The sequence below is a fragment of the Cetorhinus maximus genome, chromosome 11 (assembly GCF_964194155.1).
Source record: "Cetorhinus maximus chromosome 11, sCetMax3.hap1.1, whole genome shotgun sequence".
Taxonomy (NCBI): Eukaryota; Metazoa; Chordata; class Chondrichthyes; order Lamniformes; family Cetorhinidae; genus Cetorhinus; species Cetorhinus maximus.
In genome coordinates, this window is record NC_135889.1 from 39,826,547 (window position 1) to 39,847,853 (window position 21,307).

General features: G+C 43.1%; 1 protein-coding gene across 1 annotated transcript in view; it reads left to right on the forward strand.

Moving 5' to 3' along the window:
* Window positions 1–21,307, forward strand: part of dnah7 (dynein, axonemal, heavy chain 7) — a 614,695-nt gene that overhangs the window by 181,647 nt on the left and 411,741 nt on the right. The window contains exon 22 of the mRNA XM_078551851.1: window positions 1,096–1,308. Coding sequence (XP_078407977.1) covers window positions 1,096–1,308 — 213 coding nt within the window. The remainder of the gene's footprint in view (window positions 1–1,095; window positions 1,309–21,307) is intronic.

A 21,307-nucleotide genomic window follows, 5' to 3' on the forward strand; every position in this document is an offset into this window, starting at 1 on the left:
GTTCTTGGAAAGTGGAGATTGGAAACCCTCATATAAAAGACACAGTTCAGTGAGACCATTTGGTTCATGGTGTGACAAGCATCTGGGGGGAGTTGAGGAGAGATCCATAGCATCTGTCTGGGGTGGCACCTGTCACTTGGTTTCAAAGTATGGTGTGCCTGTCCACAGGTTGCCTATTGGTTTACATGGACTGTGTACTTACAGTGGACATTAGAGTATAAGATAGCTTTTGTAACTTGTATTATCCTTACAAATCTGTATATATCTGTAAAGGTATGGTTATGGTTGAAGAAGTATTGTAATATTGTTCATCTTTCCTTGTTAAATAAATATTTTATTATTTTGTTAAAGGTTCATTAGCTTGACTCTAGTGACTATGTTCAGTAGCCACTCTTCAAGTTTCTAAACAAACAAATTTAAAGTTAGGATCTATCAAGCTGGGTTCCACCCTGGGATCAGGCTTGTCCAGTGGTAACATCAGCTGGGATTGTAATACAAAATTATAATGAATTTAACATAAGCTCGAGGAACAGCACCAGCACTTTTATAGCCTTCTGGACTCAGTGTTGAGTTCAACAATTTCAGATCATAACCCTTGCCCCTATTTTTGGATAGTAGGCATTGGTAGTGATACTGCTTTTCCAATTTATGCCTCCTCTAGACACATCTTTTGTTTATTTGCCCCATTACAGTCACTTTTTTGCCTTGCACTATTTGACTTTTGTCATTTGATCTCTTCTGCCTTCCACCCCATCACAGACCTTCCCGTTTGCTCTTTCCTCCCTTTTCCCTTTCCCTGTCTTGCTTAAACACTGTGACATCTCTAAGCACTCCCACTTCTGACAAAGGGTCACTGACCTGAAGCGTTAACTCTGTTTCCCTCTTCACTGCTGCTGCCAGACCCACTGAGTATTTCCAGCACTTTCCATTTATCTTTCAAAATTCCAGCATCCACAGAACTTTGTGCTAACAATGGACTAGTTTTTTTTTTCAGATTCATTGATAATGGTGGAAAAATTGTTTGCTGCATATATGGTAAACTGGGTTTGATTGTGATTACATACAGTAAAATTGCCTACTCAATTTATTTCTTAGGTCCTTGAGCAGTTTCTGGATTTGAATAATAAGCAGATTGATGATATTGTTACCTTAGTGCGTGGAAAACTATCCAAGCAGAATCGTGTTACTCTTGGGGCATTGGTTGTGCTAGATGTTCATGCCAGAGATGTATTGACAGTTCTTGTAAAGAAAAAAGTCACTGATGAAAATGACTTTGAATGGTTGAGCCAACTGAGATACTACTGGGTGGTAAGTGAATACTTATAATGCCCTGAGTTAGGTAAATTGCCTCTAAGAATAGTTTGAATTAGATGAATTCGTAATCTTAGCCATTCTATTGCTTAAGAATTGAAATTAATGTAGGAAAAAGAACCAGAAGATAGATTTTTGGTTTTCAGCTCAAATAACACATAAAACCAGAACTAGTTATTAGCCTCACTTTTATTTATGTGAAAAATTGCTTTGTTATATAAATAAAATGAATGTGTGGAAGATTCTAGGAAAGTGCTTTGCTCTTTCAGGAGTGATAATGCTTTGAATCCCTGAAACCCAACACTTTACTTTCACAATGAAGTCATGCATTGCAAATGATTTTAAAAAATTCAATACATGGGGTGGAATAACCTTACCCCTAACCTTAACCCTTCCACCCATCCCCCCATCCAAGGAGTGGGCTGGGAGGCATTCAAGGCATAAAATTGGGTGGCATTGCAGCTTAAGGAACTTCTCCCACTGCCGCTGGTATTTTACCAGCTTGGGGGGTTGGCATATCACGTGGCGAGGAAGCCTGGCACCCTTGTTGTGGGCTGGGATGATTCTCCCCTGTTTGGGCACTCTATGCTCAATGGATGCACCTTCCCACAAACGGTATTCCCTGCCCTTTTCTGCACCCCACCCCCTCCCAATCTCAATCCCTGCCCCCTGACCCCACTACCTTCCCACCCCCTTAGCAGAGCTTGTAAGCCTGGCCCCACTGGAACCCTCCACTCACCTTCTGATCTGGCTCCAGCCATGATTGTCATAGGAAACTGCCTGCAGTTGCAATAGAGGCCACAGCTTTTGGTGGTGCAGCTGGGACTAGTGAGCTGCTGGCCATTTTATTGGCTGGCAACTCTTGGAGGCGAGACTTCCTCCCGGATACGAACATACGAATTAGGAGCAGGAATAAGCCACCTCACTCTTCAAACCTGCTCCGCCATTCAATAAGATAATGGCTGATCTGATTTTAACCTCAACTCCACATTCCTGCCTGCCCCCCATAACCTTTCACTCCCTTGCTTATCAAGATGGGGTGAAAGTCTCACTTTGAGTGAGTTGATGGTTGGCTGTTGGTTTCTTGGCAATGCAAAGGCAGGCTCACCTCTGACTTTTAAGCCATGGGGTGGGGCCACTGCCTCTGTGTAGAATTCTATCCATGGTTTCAAAAATAGCAAGACTTGATGCAATAAAGGACTGAAGAACAACTGCTGTTTGAATGCTAATGTAAGCAGAAAGGAATCTGCCTTGTTCATCATGCAATTTGCCACACCACCTTGACACAATTGTCAAATTTTGATTAAACAGGCTAAAATTGTTCACGTTAGACATTATGGTCTTGGTCTTTATTGGGGATCGATTTCTGAGCAGAGTTCGAGGAGCTGTGTTTGGGAACCAGGAGCGCCCTGATTTCCTCTCTTTTTTCCAGCAAATTTCCTATCCAGAAGCCAACCTGATTGACTGCCTGTCAGACATGGAATGCTTCAGAGGGGGGTCACAGGCCAGAAGCATTCAGTTTTCTACTTTGGATAGTGGTAGTGTGGCAGGGGTTGGGTTGGGGGGAGGTGGGGGGAAACTATCTGAATCCTTAGTGTTAGTCTGAATCTTGGAGATGACTGACCTGTTGTGGGGGAGAGGGAGGTCTGTTCTTGGGAGGGGTGTTCTCTTAGCTTGGTGATGTCTGTGATCCTAGGGTCAAGCTCCATGATGTTGAGGGAGGAGTCGCTGATCTGGCAGTGGCAGGTGCTCGGGGTATTGAGAAAACAGTTCCAAGGTAGACAGCGGGGGAGCAGCCCTCACTAGCAGTCCTGAAAAGGTATTTATGTCTACTTGCAGCAATCTTTGCCTCCTTTTAGCTGTATTCCCAAGCCCTGGAAAACCCAGAAAGAAAAAGAGACAAAGGACAGCGTATACTTGGAAACAGATACTGTGTTTTTGGATGTTTCCGAGGGCATCATGCAGATGAGAAATAGCAGGGAGTCAAGGATAAATCCTTGGAGGATAATAGAAGCTGCGGTCCGAGAAGAGAGGCTATTGCAACTGATACTCTAGATACAATTAGACAAATAAGAATAGAACGAGGCAAGTGAAGCCCATCCAGCTGAATGACGATGGAGAGGCATTGAAGGCGGATGCTGTAGTCAAGCATGTCAAAGGTTGCAGACTGGTTGAGGGGACAAGGAGGGATAGTTTATTTTTGGCATAGTCACTTAGGATGTCGTTTGTGACTTTGATAAGAGGCATTTTGGTACTGTGGCAGGGGCAGAAACCTGTTTGGAGGGAGTCAAACATGGAGTTCTGGGAAAACAATACATGTTCAAGAACTGTGGGGCGGGAAGGAAGGTTGGAGAGGGGAAAGTTGTTGGCAAGGGCAATGGGGCCAGGGGTTGGTTTTTGAGGATGGGCATGATATTTCAGGGGCCAAGGGGTATATTTGTAGGAGGGGAATGGTGGCTTAGTGGTACTGTCACTGGACTAGTAATCCAGAGGCCTGGGCTAATGCTCTGGGGACAGGGTTTCAAATCCTACCACAGCAGCTGATGGAATTTAAATTCAATTAATAAAATCTAGAATTGAAAGCTAGTCTCATTAATGGTGACTATGAAACTATAATTGATTGTTGTAAAAACAAATCTGGTTCACTAATGTCATTTTGGGAAGGAAATCTGCCATCCTTGCCTGGCCTGGCCTGGCCTACATGTGACTCCACAGCAATATGGTTGACTCTTAATTGCCTTTTGAAATAGCCCAGGAAGCCATTCAGTTGCAAAAGCAATTGGGGATGGGCAACAACTTCTAGCCTTGCCAGCAACGCCCAATCCCATGAAAGAAAAAAAATGAAGGACCAGGGACCATTAACAATATCAGTTAACCTAGGAAGCTGGGTGGTCAGCAGTTTATTAGGAATAGGGTGAAGGGAGGAGGACATGCTGGGTTTTATGGATAAAATAAGCTTGGAGAGGGCATGAGGGGAAATCAGAGAGAAACTAGAGAAAAATGTGAGTTCAGGGCTAAGCCAGAGAAAACCGTAGAGGAAATTTGGCCTGGTTAGCTAGGCAAAGGGAGAGAAATAGCAGAGGCTGCTGATGGGGTAGGTCTAAATCTTAGTGACAGAGAAGTCCCACGAGCTCCTTGTGCTTGTTGTTGGGGGTGAGGGGTTAGGAGAGGGGCTCAATTCATTCCATCGATGTCATTGCACTTAATGAGATATGGCTGAAAGGGAATTGGGAGAACACATTCCACCTAACAACCCCTCTGCCTGCCTTCCACTATTTGCCGTAAGCTGATCTCTGTGGCAGTGGTTTGGCAGCCATTGTCAAGTGATATCTGACCCATACTCCTCTAGCACATTTTCCTCAATGAGTAGCAAACCCTTTTCTATCCCTCAAACGTCTCTTTTAAAGTTATTGGGTGCAAAATTGATTCACCTTGACTTTTGGGTGTGTTGGCTGTGAATCACAGCGTGATGTGGATAAGACAGAAAACTTGTCCACTCAACTCATCTGAATGATTTCTGTGCAAACTCCTGCACCTCCAGCATTGTTTTTCTTCTCTCCTGCACACAACAGGAAGTGCTGGCAGCATTGCTACATGCCATGTGGTATTGGTAACTTGCTTTTACTTAGACAGCTTGCCCCTGAAAAAAAGACTGTTGCAATGGCAATTCTTGCCAACTGAACACCAGGACGCACAGAGGGATTCAGACTGACAGGTGCAGTTCTGGAAGCATTTGTCAGCAGGTGGAGAGATGCCATCATTCTACAGGGGGCTAGGAGACCCTCAAGCGCCACTCTCGGAAAGGAGTGGGTGCAGGTGGCTGTGAAGATCAACTCACAGAATGTGGGCCCAATGACCTGGCAGCTGTTGTACAAGAGGTGTAATGACCTCATATGGGTGCTCAATGTCAATCTTGACATCACTTTTCCTACCCACCACAACATCAACCTCTCACCTTGCTCAATGCACCAATACGACATCAGTTACCCAGAAGCACTCCCTTGAACTCGGGACTCGTGCCTAACATGCAGATTCTCCAACTCATCCTCAGACACCACCAATGTTGCCAAACTAACACCCACCTCTCACTGCCTCTAAATACCCCCCGCTATTCAGCTTTAGCAGGCATATCACCCAAACACAGTTCTGCACAACCACTGACATTCTTCCCTCTATCTTGAAGGTCAATTTAACATAATTAGAAAGGAGCAGAGCAGAGCTGGAGGGGGACAAGGCCACTTGCACCTTCAGAATCCTAAAGAGAAGATGGTTCTCTGCATCATGTGACTGACTGCAATGGGGCCCGCAGCTTCCAACGTCATTGAGATGGCGGCCTTATGCCCTTTTCAACTCCCAGCTCTCCCTCATCCTGCAATCTGGCATGATAAGCAAGCTGCTGATGCCGTGACCACCTCCTGTGTCCCACCCCACCTCTCTTCCCCAAGAATCCTAAAGAGAAGATGGTTCTCTGCATCATGTGACTGACTGCAATGGGGCCCGCAGCTTCCAACGTCATTGAGGAGATGGCCTTATGCCCTTCTCAACTCCCAGCTCCCTCTCATCCTGCAATCTGGCATGATAAGCAAGCTGCTGATGCCGTGACCACCTCCTGCGTCCCACCCCACCTCTCTTCCCTCAATGTCCTTCCCCTTCTGAGTCAGTGCTTTCAGACACCCAAGAACTGCTGCCTGCCCAGAAACAGCAGTCCAAGGAGGAAGAGAGAGAGAGCAATAGCACAGGATGGATGAACAGACCCCAACATTTGATCTGACAATTGCAGCCACCAGCTCAGATACTCACACTACATTTACCTTGGAGGATATTATAGAGTTTGGATCAGCACATGGTGAGTCACTGGCCATACGTTGGCCAACCTGCCTTATAGCCTCTTGTCACTTTCCAAGAGCATGGAGGAGTCTGACTGCAAGTTGGCAGAGAGCATGATGAAGTACCTGCCCTCTTGCAGCCTCTGTTCCATTCCCCTGTCATGCTATAGGTGCAGAGGCACCAACACTGCTGTCATCATACCTGTTGAAACTTTTGTGTGGAGAGATCACCTACTCCTCTGTGCACTTTCAGATACTTTCCAACAGAAAAAAGTTCTATAAATCTTACTTACCAGTAACCAGAGTGTCTGACCCTTTAAATAATATTATTACTGGGCACAAGATACCTTGCTGCTTCATGTTTCTTCTTTCAGGATTGGGTAACACAGGTGTTGCCAGGACTTCTGTTATCCAAATTTGGAATCTTGGCATCACATCAACGTGATAGAGGCATCTGGTGCTTCCTGTCCCCAGGGATTTAACGTTGGCTGTGCAGCGTGGCTGGAAGTGGCACTACAGAAATTAATTTCTTACCCCTCATTTACTACCATCCCAAATCTAGCATCTACACATACCTGAATAGTCTTCATTTCTTTTCCTTCAGCTTCTGCACCAAGTGATTTTCAGTTGACTCCTTTATTCTCCTAGTCTCTATTCCTTCATCTTCATTACTCCTCTGTCCTCCATCAACCTCATCCTTCATGTTACTTCCTTCATCCATAGCCTTGGCCATTTCCGTGATTTTGTTATCTTGTGGGGCTTCTATGTTTTTGAAGTTTTAGTTACTGACGTGACTATCCCTGATCAATTCCCTATTTTCCATTCTACTTATATCCCCTTATCCTCTTGTGTCGTATTTTTGCATTAAGAGACTACAATAGAGAAGAGAACCTGCTTTCAACTGTAAAATTAGAGAAAGTTGTTGTAAAAGCTCCTCCTGTAACATGTTCTAATAGATGATATGAACATACGAATTAGGAGCAGGCATAGGCCACTAGGCTCCTCGAACCTGCTCTGCGATTTAATAAGATCATGGCTGATCTGACTGTAACCTCAACTCCACATTCCTGCCAATCCCTGATAACTTTCCACCCCCTTGTTAATCAAGAATCTCTCTAGCTCTGCCTTAAAAGTATTTAAAGAATCTGCTTCAACCGTCTTTTGAGGAAGAGAGTTCCAAAGACTCATGACCCTCTGAGAGAAAAAAATTCTCCTCATCTCTGTCGTAAATGAGCAACCCCTTATTTTTAATCAATGACCCTTAGTTCTAGATTCCCCCACCAGAGGAAACATCCTCTCCACATCCACCCTGTCAAGATTCCTCAGAACCTTAAAAGTTTCAATTAAGTCGGCTCTTACTCTTCTAAACTCCAGTGGATATAAGCCTAACCTGTTCAACCTTTCCTCATAAGACAACCCGCCCATTCCTGGTGTTAGTCTAGTAAACTTTCTCTGAACTGCTTCTGACACATTTGCATATTTCCTTAAATAAGGAGACCAGTACTGTACACAGTACTCCAGACGTCTCACCAGTGCCCTGTACAATTAAAGCATAACCTCCTTACTTTTGTAATCAATTCCCCTCACAATAAACAATAACATTCTATTGGCTTTCCTAATTACTTGCTGTACCTGCATACGAGCCTATTATGATTCATGCACTAGGACACCCAGATCCCTTTGAATCTCAGAACTCTACAATCTCTCACCATTTAAATAATATATTTCCTTCTTATCCTTCCTGCCAAAATGCACAATTTCACATTTGCCCACATTTACTCCATTTGCCAGATCTTTGCCCACTCACTTAACTACCTATGTCCCCTTGTAGCCTCCTTATGTCCTCTTCACAATTTACTTTCCTACATATCTTTGTGTTGTCAGCAAATTTAGCAACCGTTCCTTCAGTCCCTTCATCTAAGTCATTTATATAAATTGTAAAAAGTTGAGGCCCCACCGTTGATACCTGTGGCACACAACTTGTCACATCCTGCCAATCAGAAAAAGACCCATTTATGCCAACTCTCTGCTTGCTGTTAGCTAACCAATCTTCTATCCATGTTGCCTCCTCCACCATGAGCTTTTATTTTCTGCAATAACCTTTGATGTGGCACCTTATCAAATGCCTTCTAGAAATCCACGTACAGTACATCCACTGGTTCCCCTTTATCCACAGCACATGTGACTCCTTCAAAAAACTCCAATAAATTGGTTAAACATAATTTCCCTTTCATGAAACCATGTTGACCCTGCCTGCTTGCCAAGAGTTTTTCTAAGTGCCCTGCTATAACATATTTAATAATAGCTTCTAACATTTTCCCTATGACAGATGTTAGGCTAACTAGCCTGTAGTTTCCTGCTTTCTGTTTCCTCCCTTTTTGAATAAATGAGTTACATTTGCTATTTTCCAATCTAATGGAATAGGGAATTTAGGAAACTAAAACCAAAGCATCAACTATCTCACTAGGCACTTCTTTCAAAACCTTAGGGTGAAGTCCATCTGGACCTGGGATTTTGTCAGCCCGCAGCCCCAACAATTTGGTCAATACCATTTCCCTGGTAATTGTAATATTCCCAAGTTCCTCCGTCCCTCCTATTTCCTGATTTACAGCTATTTTTGGGATATTACTTGTGTCCTCTATAATGAAGACCAAAGCAAAACACCTGTTTAATTCCTCTGTTATCTCCCTACTTTCCATTATCAATACCCCAGACGCACTTTCTATAGGACCAATGCTCACTTTAACTCTTTTCTTATTTAAGTATTGATAGAAACTCTTACTTTCCGTCTTTATATTAGTAGCTAGCTTTCTCTTGTACTTTAATTTTTCCCTCTTTATTAAACTTTTTGTCATTCTTTGCAGTTCTCTATATTCTTTCCAATCTCCTGACCTGCCACCCATCTTTGTGCAATTATATATTTTTTCTGTAAGTTTGATACTGTGTTTAACTTTTTTAGTTAACCAGAGGTGGTAGGCCCTCCCCTTGGAATTTTTCTTTCTCATTGGACTGTATTTATTCTGTGTATGAGCTCATTGAATGGCAGAGCAGACTTGATGGGCTGAATGGCCTATTTCTGCCCCTAGGTCTTATGGTCTTATGGTGTATTCTGAAATATCCCTCTAAATGTCTGCCACTGAACCTGTACTCACCTATCCCTTAACCTCATTTGCCAGTTCACTCTGCTTTCATGCCCTCATAATTGCCCTTATTTAAATTTAAAATGCTAGTCTTGGATGCACGCATTTCTCCCTCAAAATGAATGTAAAATTTAATCATATTATGATCGCTGCTATCTAGAGTTGCCTTCACTAGGAGGTTATCAATTAATCCTATCTCGTTGCTCAATATCAGGTTTAGTATAGCCTGCTCTCTGGTTGGCTCTAGAATGTGCTGTTCTAAGAAACTATTCCAAAAACATTCTATGAACTCCTCATCGACGCTACCTTTGCCCATCTGATTTTTCCAGTCTATATGCAAATTAAAATGCTCCCATGCTGTGCCTTTCTGACAAGCTCCCATTATCTCTTCTTTTATACTCTGTCCTACAGTGTAGTTACAATTAGGACGCCGGTACCCCACTCCCACAGGTGACTTCTTGCCTTTATCATTTCTCATCTCAACCCAAACTGCTTCTATATCCTGGTTTCCAGAACTTAGGTCATTCCTCTCTAATGTGCTAATACCATAATTAATTAACAGAGCCACCCCTCCATCTTTTCCTAACTCCCTGTCCCATCCCTAAATGTCATGTACCCTTCAATATTCAGGTCCCAATCTATGTCATCCTGTAGCCATGGGTGGATTTGTCCCAGATTTGCACTATGTGTGGTAGTGGGCGGGTAAAATGACATTTTACCTGCTGGCCATGATGGCGGGTTTTCACGCCGTATCGTCCCAAGCACGCCGCATTACTTATGCATCCCCGGGAAACACGCCGTTTCCATGGCGGGCGGGCTCTCATTCACCCGCCATGACATTACCTCGCTGCTTCTTCACGCCGGGCACCTTATTTAAAGTCCGGCTGCGCACACACATCTCAGATGCATCAGTGGAATGCCATTTGGATGCCATGGAGGCCCGCAGCGATGCCCTCTACCTCTGCCCTGGCTGCAGGATGGACAGCAGCATCATCAATCCAGCATGGCAGGCGATGGCAGTGGTGGTCAGTGCCAATGCTTGCCTACCTTGCTTCGGTTAGCACTCACAGTCATCAGCGCCAGGCTTCACAGATAGCACCACATCACTTTTAGGGGGGGGCTAACAGGTAGGTAACAGAAGAGGTTGGCCATCCAATGCAGATAGAGGACGAATGATCTAATCCGTGCAGCCATGGTATGCCAACGATCTCATCACTCTAAACTCACACACTCAAGCCCATCACACATTCACTTGCATCTCACTCACTGCCAGCTCAAGGGACATCACCACCCATTCTCACAAACATACCCTCACATGTCCATCTGGCCTCATCTCCTCTGGAGACTGCCTCCTCAGCCCTCAGCACCTTGAGGCCACTTGCACAGATCAACATGTGCCCCCACACACATCCTGGGATACCCTCCTTCCCCAGTACAGCTCTTGTCCTGCAGCCTCTTCCCTTGCCTGAGGCCACTTCCCCCTCTTCCCCAAGCAAACTCTAGCCCTGCAGCCACTGAAAAGCCACCCACATGTGGTTGATCTGGTAGGTAGAGACCTACCTGTTAGCCCCCCTAAAAGTGATGTGGTGCTATCTGTGAAGCCTGGCGCTGATGACTGTGAGTGCTAACCGAAGCAAGGTAGGCAAGCAGACCCTGAAGTCCCGAGCGAAGTGCAGCCTGCCAGGTACACAACGTTTATGTGCTGTTGTGAAACACATCGGCGTGTTTTCCCACCAACATGGGCGGATGATCCAGAGGGGAGTGGGCAGGGGGGTGGGGAATGAGTTCGGTGGGCTAGCCTTATAATGATATGCTCATATATTACATTGAGGTTCCCGATGTCCGATGGCAGGAAACGCGGCCGACCATCGGCAGGCTGAGTGGACGATCACAAACTGGTTTCACGCTGTCGTGAAATCAATCGTGCTATATTGCCTGCTCGTGCCACCGAACACTCCCACCGCCGGCAGGCACGGAAAATCCCGGCCCATATCTCTGTAATGGCTATCAGATCGTACTTATTTATTTCTATTTGCACTATCAGTTCATCTGCTTGGTTTTGAATGTTATGTACATTTAGATACAGAGCCTTTAGTTTTGTCCTTTTAATTTTTTTTGTAGCGTCTAGCCTTATCTGCTGATTTACTCTTTGATTTGTACTCTCTGCGCCTTCCTGTCGATTCTTTGGTTTTCCACATCTTCCCAAATTTGATCCCTTGTCCATACTATTCAGTTTACAACCCTCTCTGCTTCCCTAGTTATGTGGCTTGCAAGGACACCATCCCAATGACACAGATCCCACTTTCCAAAATACTCGCGCCAGTACCCCAAGAACTGGAACCCACTCCTTCCATGCCAGGCTTTGAGCCACACATTCATTGCTCTAATTTTATTTGTCCTACATCAATTTGCATGTGGCTCAGGTAATGATCCAGAAATTATAACCTTTGAGTTCCTGCTTCTTAATTTGGTGCCTATCATAAATATGCATGGGGTAGGAGATTAGGGCTCATTCTATCAGAACACGTTTCTCGTGGAAACCGACAAAAATGTTAGTGAACGCTGGACCTAGAAGGAATCTCATGGCTACATTATCTATTTGGGTGTACATTGTGTTATTAAAACTGAACTTGACTGAGTGTTGCTATCAATATGTAGGCCATGTATAGTTTTAGTGGTGAAGGTGAAGCAATCCTTCACTGTGTACGTGGAAAAGTCACTAAGTACTGTCTGTAGTAGTTCACTCAACCATTTGGCCAGTTCACGCTGCACAAAACACGTCATTGATAAAATAGGGCTCAATGGTGTTGTTTTTATAATGATATAAAGGCACCAATCACTCATAAGGATTGTGCAAACACATTGTGGATTTATTTATTGATACGAGGCACATGGGAACATTTATACATGGACAGAAAGCTTGAAGACATCAACAGCAGAGTTGTGCCTGCTGTGTTCTGCTGAAATAGCATAAGTGAAACTAACCTGGATAGCAAACAAAAAATAAAAAAATACCTGGAAAAACTCAGCAGGTCTGGCAGCATCAGCGGAGAAGAGTACAGCTGACGTTTCGAGTCCTCATGACCCTTCAACAGAACTAAGTAAAAATAGGAGAGGGGTGAAATATATGATCGCAAGATACTTCCTTTCCAGTGATGTCATGCTCTTATCTCTTAAAGGTATATTTCTTTTAAAGATACTTTCCCCACCTTCCAAAGAAGTATAACTACTTACAATACATGTTCATGTTTCGTTACCATTACATAAGTACATGGAACAGTTGAGTCTCTAAAGTGTAGAGGTAATCTGCTGATTTGACCAGATCTTGTCATGGTAACCTTGTCTAGAAGTGTCTTTATTTGCTCACAGTGATCTGTGAGATTGTCATTCTTGGATGTTGTTCCTGCTTGCATTTTGGATCTTGTCCTAGATGCAGTAGGACTGTAAGGTGGTTGAGGAGCTGCACTGGATCTGATTTGCCCTCAGTTATGCCTCACTGTTGTGGGTAATGACTTCATAGGATTTTGGTTCTGAACCAACCCTTGTCACCTTGGCTGGTTGCCACATACCTTCTGTGGGATCCTGGATTCAAACTTGTTGTCCTAACTCTAAACTTGGAAGTTCTGTGCCTGCGTTTTTATCATGCATGTTGGTCATCTTCTCTTACAGTTTTACAAGTTGCCCTCTAGTTTCTGAGAGAGTAGAATGGGGAAGAGTAGGTAAATTGGTATGCACTGGTCTGCCAAACATGAGCTCTGCTGGTGATGGAATAGTTGCACTTGTTGCCCTCAGCTGTAACATTGCAATGTGTAGAGTCATAGAGTTATAGAGGCCTACAGCACAGAAAAAGGCCCTTTGGCTCATCAAGTCTGCACCGGTCAAACGAGCACCTAACTATTCTAATCCCATTTTCCAGCACTAGGCCCATAGCCTTGTATGCCATGGCATCGCAAGTGCACATCCAAACACTTCTTAAATGTTTTGAGGGTATCTGCCTCTACCACCCTTGCAGGCAGTGAGTTCCAGGTTCCCACCACCCTCTGGGTGAAAAAATTCTTCCTTACATCCCCTCTAAACCTCCTGCCCCTTACCTTGAATCTATGCCCCCTGGTTATTGATCCCTCCACCAAGGGGAAAAGTTCCTTCCTGTCTACCCTATCTATGCCCCTCATAATTTTATACACCTCATTCATGTCCCCCCTCAATCTCCTCTGCTCCAGGGAAAATAACCCCAGCCTACCCAATCTCTCTTCATAACTAAAACTCTCCAGCCCAGGCAACATCCTGGTAGATCTCCTCTGCACTCTCTCTAGTACAATCACATCCTTCCTATAATACGGATTCCAGAACTGCACGCAATACTCTAGCTGTGGCCTAACCAGCGTTTTATACAGTTCCAGCATAACCTCCCTGCTCTTATATTCTCTGCCTCGGCTAATAAAGGCAAGTATCCCATATGCCTTCTTAACCACCTTATCTACCTGTCCCGCTACCTTAAGGGACCGGTGGACATGCACACCAAGGTCACTCTGATCCTCGGTACTTCCCAGGGTCTTACCATTCATCGTGTATTCCTGTGCCTTGTTTGTCCTGCCCAAGTGCATCACCTCACACTTATCCGGATTAAATTCCATTTGCCACTGATCAGCCCATCTGACCAGCCCGTCTATATCGTCCTGTAATCTAAGACTATTCTCCTCACTATTTACCACCCCACCAATTTTCGTGTCATCTGCGAACTTACTGATCAGCCCTTCTACATTCAAGTCTAAATCGTTTATATATACCACAAACAGCAAGGGACCCAACACTGATCCTGTGGAAACCCCACTGGAGATAGACATCCAGTCACAAAAACACCCCTCGACCATCTCCCTCTGTTTCCTGCCACTTAGCCAATTCTGTATCCAATTTGCCAAATTGTCTTGGATCCCATGTGCTCTTACCTTCGTTATCAGTCTCCCATGCGAGATCTTATTAAAAGCCTTCCTGAAGTCCAATGCATTGCCCTCATCTACAGACCTGGTCACCTCTTCGAAAAATTCAATTAAATTGGTCAGACATGACTTCCCCTTAACAAAACCATGCTGCCTGTCTTTGATTAATCCCTGCCTCTCCAAGTGTAGATTAATTCTGTCCCTCAGAATTGCTTCCAATAGTTTCTCCACCACTGAGGTTAGACTGACTGGCCTGTAGTTCCCTGGTTTATCCCTTCCTCCCTTCTTGAATAACGGTACCACATTGGCTGCCACATTGGTAGATCTTGCTTGGTCTGTCTACATTTGAGAATTATGGATTTCACCATGAGAATCATTCATTCAGCTAGGCCATTAGATCAAGGGTAATGAGGAGAAGAAGTAGTGTGATTGATATTCCACTTCTCACACATATCCTAAGATGGCTTACCAGTAAATTGCAGACCATTATCTATCATGATCTCTCTAGGCGTACCAAATAAATTGCACATAGAATGTACCTGACAGTTGTGTTTGACATATTGTGCAATTGTCGAATAATGGAATACTTGGTAAAGTAGTCGATGATGGCCGATGAAATCAGTGCCATGGACTTGAAAGAGACCAAATATGATTTCAGACCAAGGATGCGTATTAACTTCATGTGGAATGAGTGGTTCTTTGTGCTGACTTGGCATATACTTTTGACATGCCTCCCACTTCCTGACGACGACTTCAATGTCATTGTTCATACCTGGCCAATAAACTATCTCTTTTGTGAGTCTTCTCGTCTGATCTATGCCTGTGTGTGAGTTAGTGATGGCATCTATATTTTCCACGAGATTGATGGTGTGAATCACCTGTTTCCTGCTCTTCATCTCGTCGTGCACATCATTGGCATGCTTTGGTTTGTTAATCACATCACCTGTATGTTTCTGATGGAATACTGGATGGTCATTCTTATTGCTTGAAGGTACTCGTTTTGTATGGTGTGCTTGAGTGCATGGCTCTTTGTAGTTGCATCAGCCTTTGCTGTAGTGCACTGCTGCTCCCAATAGTTCTTTCTGCCACATGTTTTGCAGAATTGGTGGACAGCAGGGCATTTCCTTGGTAGATGCAAAAAGCCACACCTTCCAAAGGTCATACTAGGCTTAGGTGTTTTAGTAAGCACATCAACAATTGGGGTTGTACTTGGGACCTGTAAGCTTTGCTGACCTCCAAGGATCACTTTGTACTTATGTCCATCGTTGAGTAGCTCTTCGATGATATACGTTTTTGGCTTTTCTAGTAGATCTTTCTAGAATTTTTCCACGTGAATGGATGCGATCACCAACTCAACAATTCTGTCTGCTAACTCTGCACTTGAAAAATCGCAAAGATATCCTTTTCTCTGCATCTGACAAAGTGGTCTATGGATTCTGTAGACTGTTGTCGAAATGACATGAACGCTAATTGATGAATAACCTGATTCTGAACCGGTCTTCCAGTGTAGTCCATACCTTTTGGGGATCCTTTAGTTCTTCTGCTGTTAATCCTGATGTGCTCAGTCTGTGTAGAACTTCATTCCCAATTGGTAGGTGAATTTTTATGGCTTGCTTGCCTGGGTCAGACATACCCGAATCGAGCAACCATGGTGCTTAAATATTTTGAGTTTGGATATTCGGTTAGCTACATCCCGATATAAGCTGGGGAAATTTGTGGACATTTTGACAATATCTCTTTGACCTTCTTTCTCCTGCAGTATCATGGATGAATTTCGCTGTAACCATTTTCATACGTTTTTCCGATGCTCAGTCTGTTATAATCGCAACCTTCTCTGGCCCAATTTTGATAACTTAGTGTTTACTTTTTTGGTTATTTGGCTTTCCCTCGCTTGCTATTGATCTGGCCCACACTCTGGTCACTCACATTTCCTAACTGAGCTAACCTGGTGCTAGTCCTCTTGACGTGTTGTCCTGCTCACTGAACTTACAGGCTATGCGTTGCAATCTCATCACAAGGGATCCATCTGCTCACCAGCTCTTTATTTGAGCAATGTTTCTTTAAAGCTTTTCCTGCAACACTCTCTGATGCTTTGACTTCATTGTGGTCTCACCAAAATGTCAAGGGTAGCATGATCTAAAACTGTTCTCCATGTCGTACCTGTACTTAATCTTGCTGGCAGGCTGAGCACCGTGTTGTTTAGAAGGAACCGTTGCTGCACATCATGTTATGTTTTTATAATGATATAAAGGCACCAATCGCTCATACGGGATTGTGCAAACACATTTTGGGCTCTTTTATTGAGACCAGGCACATGGGAACATTTATACATGGACAGAAAGCTTGAAGACACCAGGGCTATGTGCTGTGTTCTGTTGAAAAAGCAAAAGTGAAATTAAACTGGATAGCTCAACACACTTCCTTTCTAGTGATGTCATTCTCCTATCCCTTAAAAGCATATTACAACAAATGGGACATCACTTTTGTGTGTCTTAGGCAGCCCATTCATGTGTGGATGTATTGAGCCATGAGAACGAATCCTATCATATATGTCACAAGGCAGCTCGTTAAACTTACACAAGTCCAACAAACATTTTTGTAGCTTGCTTTTGAGCAAGGCTGTGCAATCATTTTTGGGGGCAGAGCCAATAGATATGGATTTGGAAATGTCATTAAGAATACCGTGCATTTTGTCAACATAATCACATTTGCTCCTTTGTCAGGCTTGTAAATATGTATGTCTGGGTTGGTCCTGAGGCCTTGCAATGCAACCAGACACTTGCACGGCCTGTGAAAATCAGACAAGTCATGAGTTACTTCACAATGTGTGCGCACTAGATGTGTTAGGCATGCTTTCAAGGACTCAGCGTCTTTATTGGATGCTGCCTTGTGGTGGGATAGTTGTGAATAGAGGAGTTAAGCTCAGCAAATATCTCTCCTCATTTGATGTGGGACGTAGGAACACCAAAGTTGAAGCTATGCGTCACGACAAATCCTTCGCTTTCAGAGAGTAAGTGATTGGACAAATTCACTACATATTTGAGGACATCATTAATTGTGCTGCTGAAACATTTGCACTCGGTGCAGAAATAGAGCACATTAAAGCTATCCTGCAGGACAGTGGCTATCCTGATTACATCATTGTTTGCTGTGTATTGCACAAATTTGCAAATTGGCCAAAGGCTGCCACTTTTGGACTTGAAACATGCCTGGTCCACCTCAAATTACCCTCATAACATAGCTCATTTACGCTTGCTAGAAGCGGCATACCTTCATACGCAGGGACCCGTTCTCTGTGAATAAAAGGAAGCTGTTCAAGCCTTGTACCTTTTTTGAGTCACCCGGAAGCATGTGGAGCCTATAGTTCCCTATTGCTTTCTCCATGGTAATACCTTGGTCAATCAGAGTCGACTTGTTAACCAATCAGCACCCCTTTTCTCATGTAGTATAAATTATTCTGATGCTTTGAAATTTTGCATTCTTGTATTTATCCTGTTGAGTGCAAGCCGAAAAGCTTTGGCAACGTGCCTCTCTTTTCGGCATTATATATAACCTTTTGCTGCTTAAAGGGTCTATAGTAACACTGGAAGAAGAAACAGAACTGAACAGCCCCAATTAGAGAAATATTAAATAGAACAACCTTCAATTTCAAGGAGCCTAATCACACTGTTCTCTTAGCTGAAATCCAATCTAAGGGATTGAGATTGAAGGCAGACCTGTGAGGCAAGCAGGCAATGCCATGTGGAAGGAGATCACAGTGGCTGTTATTAAACTCCTTGCGCTTGCAAGTTTGATGTAGAAACAGAGCACATCAAAGCTATCCTGCAGGACAGTGGCTATCCAGATTATATCATTTTTTGCTGTGTATTGCACAAACTTGCAAATGGGCCAAGGGCTGCTACTTTTGCAGCTGAAAGTGCCTGGTGTATCTCAAATTACCCTGGGAAGGCAAAGCACCTCAAAAATTTGAGCAACAGGTTAAGAAAGCCATTTCACATTGCTACTATGAGGTGGAGACACAAATGGTATTTTCCACTGATAAAATGCTACCATCAATCCAAAAAGACGTTCTACTTACCATACAATTGAGCAAAATCATGCATGAATTTCAGTGCCAATGCAATGTCAGGTATGTAGGCTTTACACCCCAATAATTGGCTGATTGAATCAAATAACATGTTCCTCTGGCTGTTTGTAACATGTAGAGTACAGGCCATAGTCAACCAGCCTGTGTTTGCAAAACCCAAAACAAAACATCAATTCTTAGATGTGATTCTGTAATTAGACAGCACATGCTGAATAATCCTGAGCATGCTATTAGCTAAATTAACAACTAATTTAAGATAATCAGTTGAGATAATGTGGTGTATTTACACAAGAACATACAACACAAAAATTAGGAACAGGAGTAGACCATACGGCCCCTTGAACCTGCTCCTCCATTTGATAACATTATTGCTGATCTAATTGTGGCCCCAACTCCATTTTCCTGTCTTCCCTTCATTATCCTTTACTGCCTTGTCGAACAAAAATCTATCTTAAGTCAGTCTTGAATATATTCAAGAATCCAGTTTCCACTGTTCTCTGGGAAAGAGAATTCGACAGACTAATAATCCTCTGAGAGAAAACAATTCTCTTCATCTCAGTCTTAAATGGGAAACCCCTAATTTTTAAACTGTGTCCCCTAGTTCTAGATTCCCCCACAATGGGAAGCATCCTCTCAGCATCCACCTCAGGACCTTATATGTTTCAAAAAGAACACCTCTCGTTCTCTTAAACTCCAATGGATATAGGCCCAGCCTGCTCAACCGTTCCTCATAAACTAACCCCTTCATCTCAGGAATCAATGAAATGAACCTTCTCTGAACTGCTTCTAATGCAGTTATATACTTTCTTAAGTGAGGAGACCAAAACTGTACACAGTACTCCAGATGTGATCACTCTAAGGCCCTGTACAAGTGTAGCAATACTTGCCTATTTTTATACAGGGTTCCAATCGCAATAAATGTCAACATTTCATTTGCCTTCCTAATCACTTGCTGTACCTACCTACTAACTTTTTGTGATTCATGTACCTAGATCCCTCTGTACAATCGAGTTCTGCAGTCTCTCTCCATTTAAATATTATTCTGCTTTTCCATTCTTCCTGGCAAAGTGGACATGATCACATTTTCTCACATTTGACTTCATCTGCCAAATTTTAATAAAAGAACTTGAATAAATTAGTCCAGCACAATTTCCCTTTCACTAGACCATGTTGATTTTTGCCTGATTGCACAATTATTTTCTAGATGTCTCGTTATTACCACCTTAATAATGGATTCTAACATTTTTCCTATGACAGATGTGAAGCTAACTGACCAATAGTTTCCTGTTTTCTGTCTCCCTCCTTACTTGAATAGACGTGTTATGTTTGTGATTTTACAATCCTCTGGGACCTTTCTAGAATCTAGGGAATTTTGGAAGATCACAACCAATGCAAAAAAAAACCAATCACAACTTTCTCTGTAGCCATTTCTTTTAAGACCTTGGATGCAGGCCACCAGGTCCTGGGAGCTTGTCATCCGTCAGCTTTAATAGTTTTCCAGCATCCTTTTCCTGGTGGTTGCTATTGCTTTAGGTTCTTCACTCCCTTTTACCTCTTTATTTTGAAGTATTCTTGGGATGTTTATGTGCCTTCTACAGTGAAGACAGGCACAAAATACCTGGTCAACGCTGCTGCCATTTTCTTGTTTCCCATTATTAATTCCCTAGTCTCACAATCTAAGGGACCAATGCTCACTTTAGCTACCTTTTCCTCTTTAAATACTTGTAGAAACTCTTACTATATGTTTTTTGTATTTCTAGCTAGCTTTCTCTCATACTCTAAGCTCTCACTTCTCATTATTCTTTTAGTCATCCTTTGTTGTTTTCAAAAATCTGTCTAATCTATTGATTTACCGCTAATCTTCGCAGTATTGTATGCCTTTTCTTTCAATTTTTTACTATCTTTAACTTCCTTAGTGATGGATGGTGCATCCTCCTCCTAGAGCCTATCTTCATGGATTTTTTTGGCTGAGAGTTATCAAATTTATCCTTAAATATCTGCCACTGTTCCTCTACTATCCTCTCTTTTAACCTATTTTCCCAGTGCACTTTGGCCAACTCTGCTTCCATATCCTTGTATTTGCCTTCATTCACATCTAAAGCACTAGTCTTAGACCCACACTTCTCACCTTCAAACTGAATGTGAAATTCTATTATGTTATGATCACTGTTTCCTATAGGCTCTTTTACTTTGAGGTCATTAATTAACCCTGTCTCATTTTATATTACTAGGTCTAGAATAGCCTGCCCCCTAGTTTGCACTGGAATGTGCTGTTTTAAGAAATTGTCACAAATACACTCCATGAACTCATCCTCCAGACTACCTTTGCAAATTTGATTCATCCGATCTATATATAGATTAAAATCACCTATGATTATTGCAGTAACTTTCTTACCAACCCCCATTATTTCTTCCTCTTTACCCTGTCCTACAGTGTAGCTACTGTTAGGGAGCCTATAAACTATCCTTCTTACCTTTGCTATTTCTTATCTCTACCCAAACTGATTCTTCACCTTGATCTCCTGAACTCCTGATCTCTTCAACAGCATTGTGGGTGTACCTACACTACATGGGCTGCAGCGGCTCAAGAAGGCAGCTCACCACCACCTTTTTAAGGGCAGTTAGGGAGGGGCAATAATTCTGGCCTAGTCACTGACGCCCACATCCCATGAAAGAATAAAAAAAAAGCTATGGTCATCTTTCTCTACTGCACTAATGACATTCATAAATAACAGACCTACCTCACCACCTTTTCCTTGCTTTCTGTCCTTCTGAAATGTCAAATACCCTTGGATATTTAGGTCTCAGCCTTGGTCACCTTGCAACCGCATCTCTGAAATGATGATCAGGTCATACTTATTTCGATTTGAGCTATCAACTCATCCTTTTGTTATGAATGCTGTATGCATTCAAATACAGAGCCTTTAATTCTGTCTTTTTACCATTCATGCAAACTCTGACCTTATTTGCTAGTGCACTCGTAGATTTGTACACTCAGTACCTTCC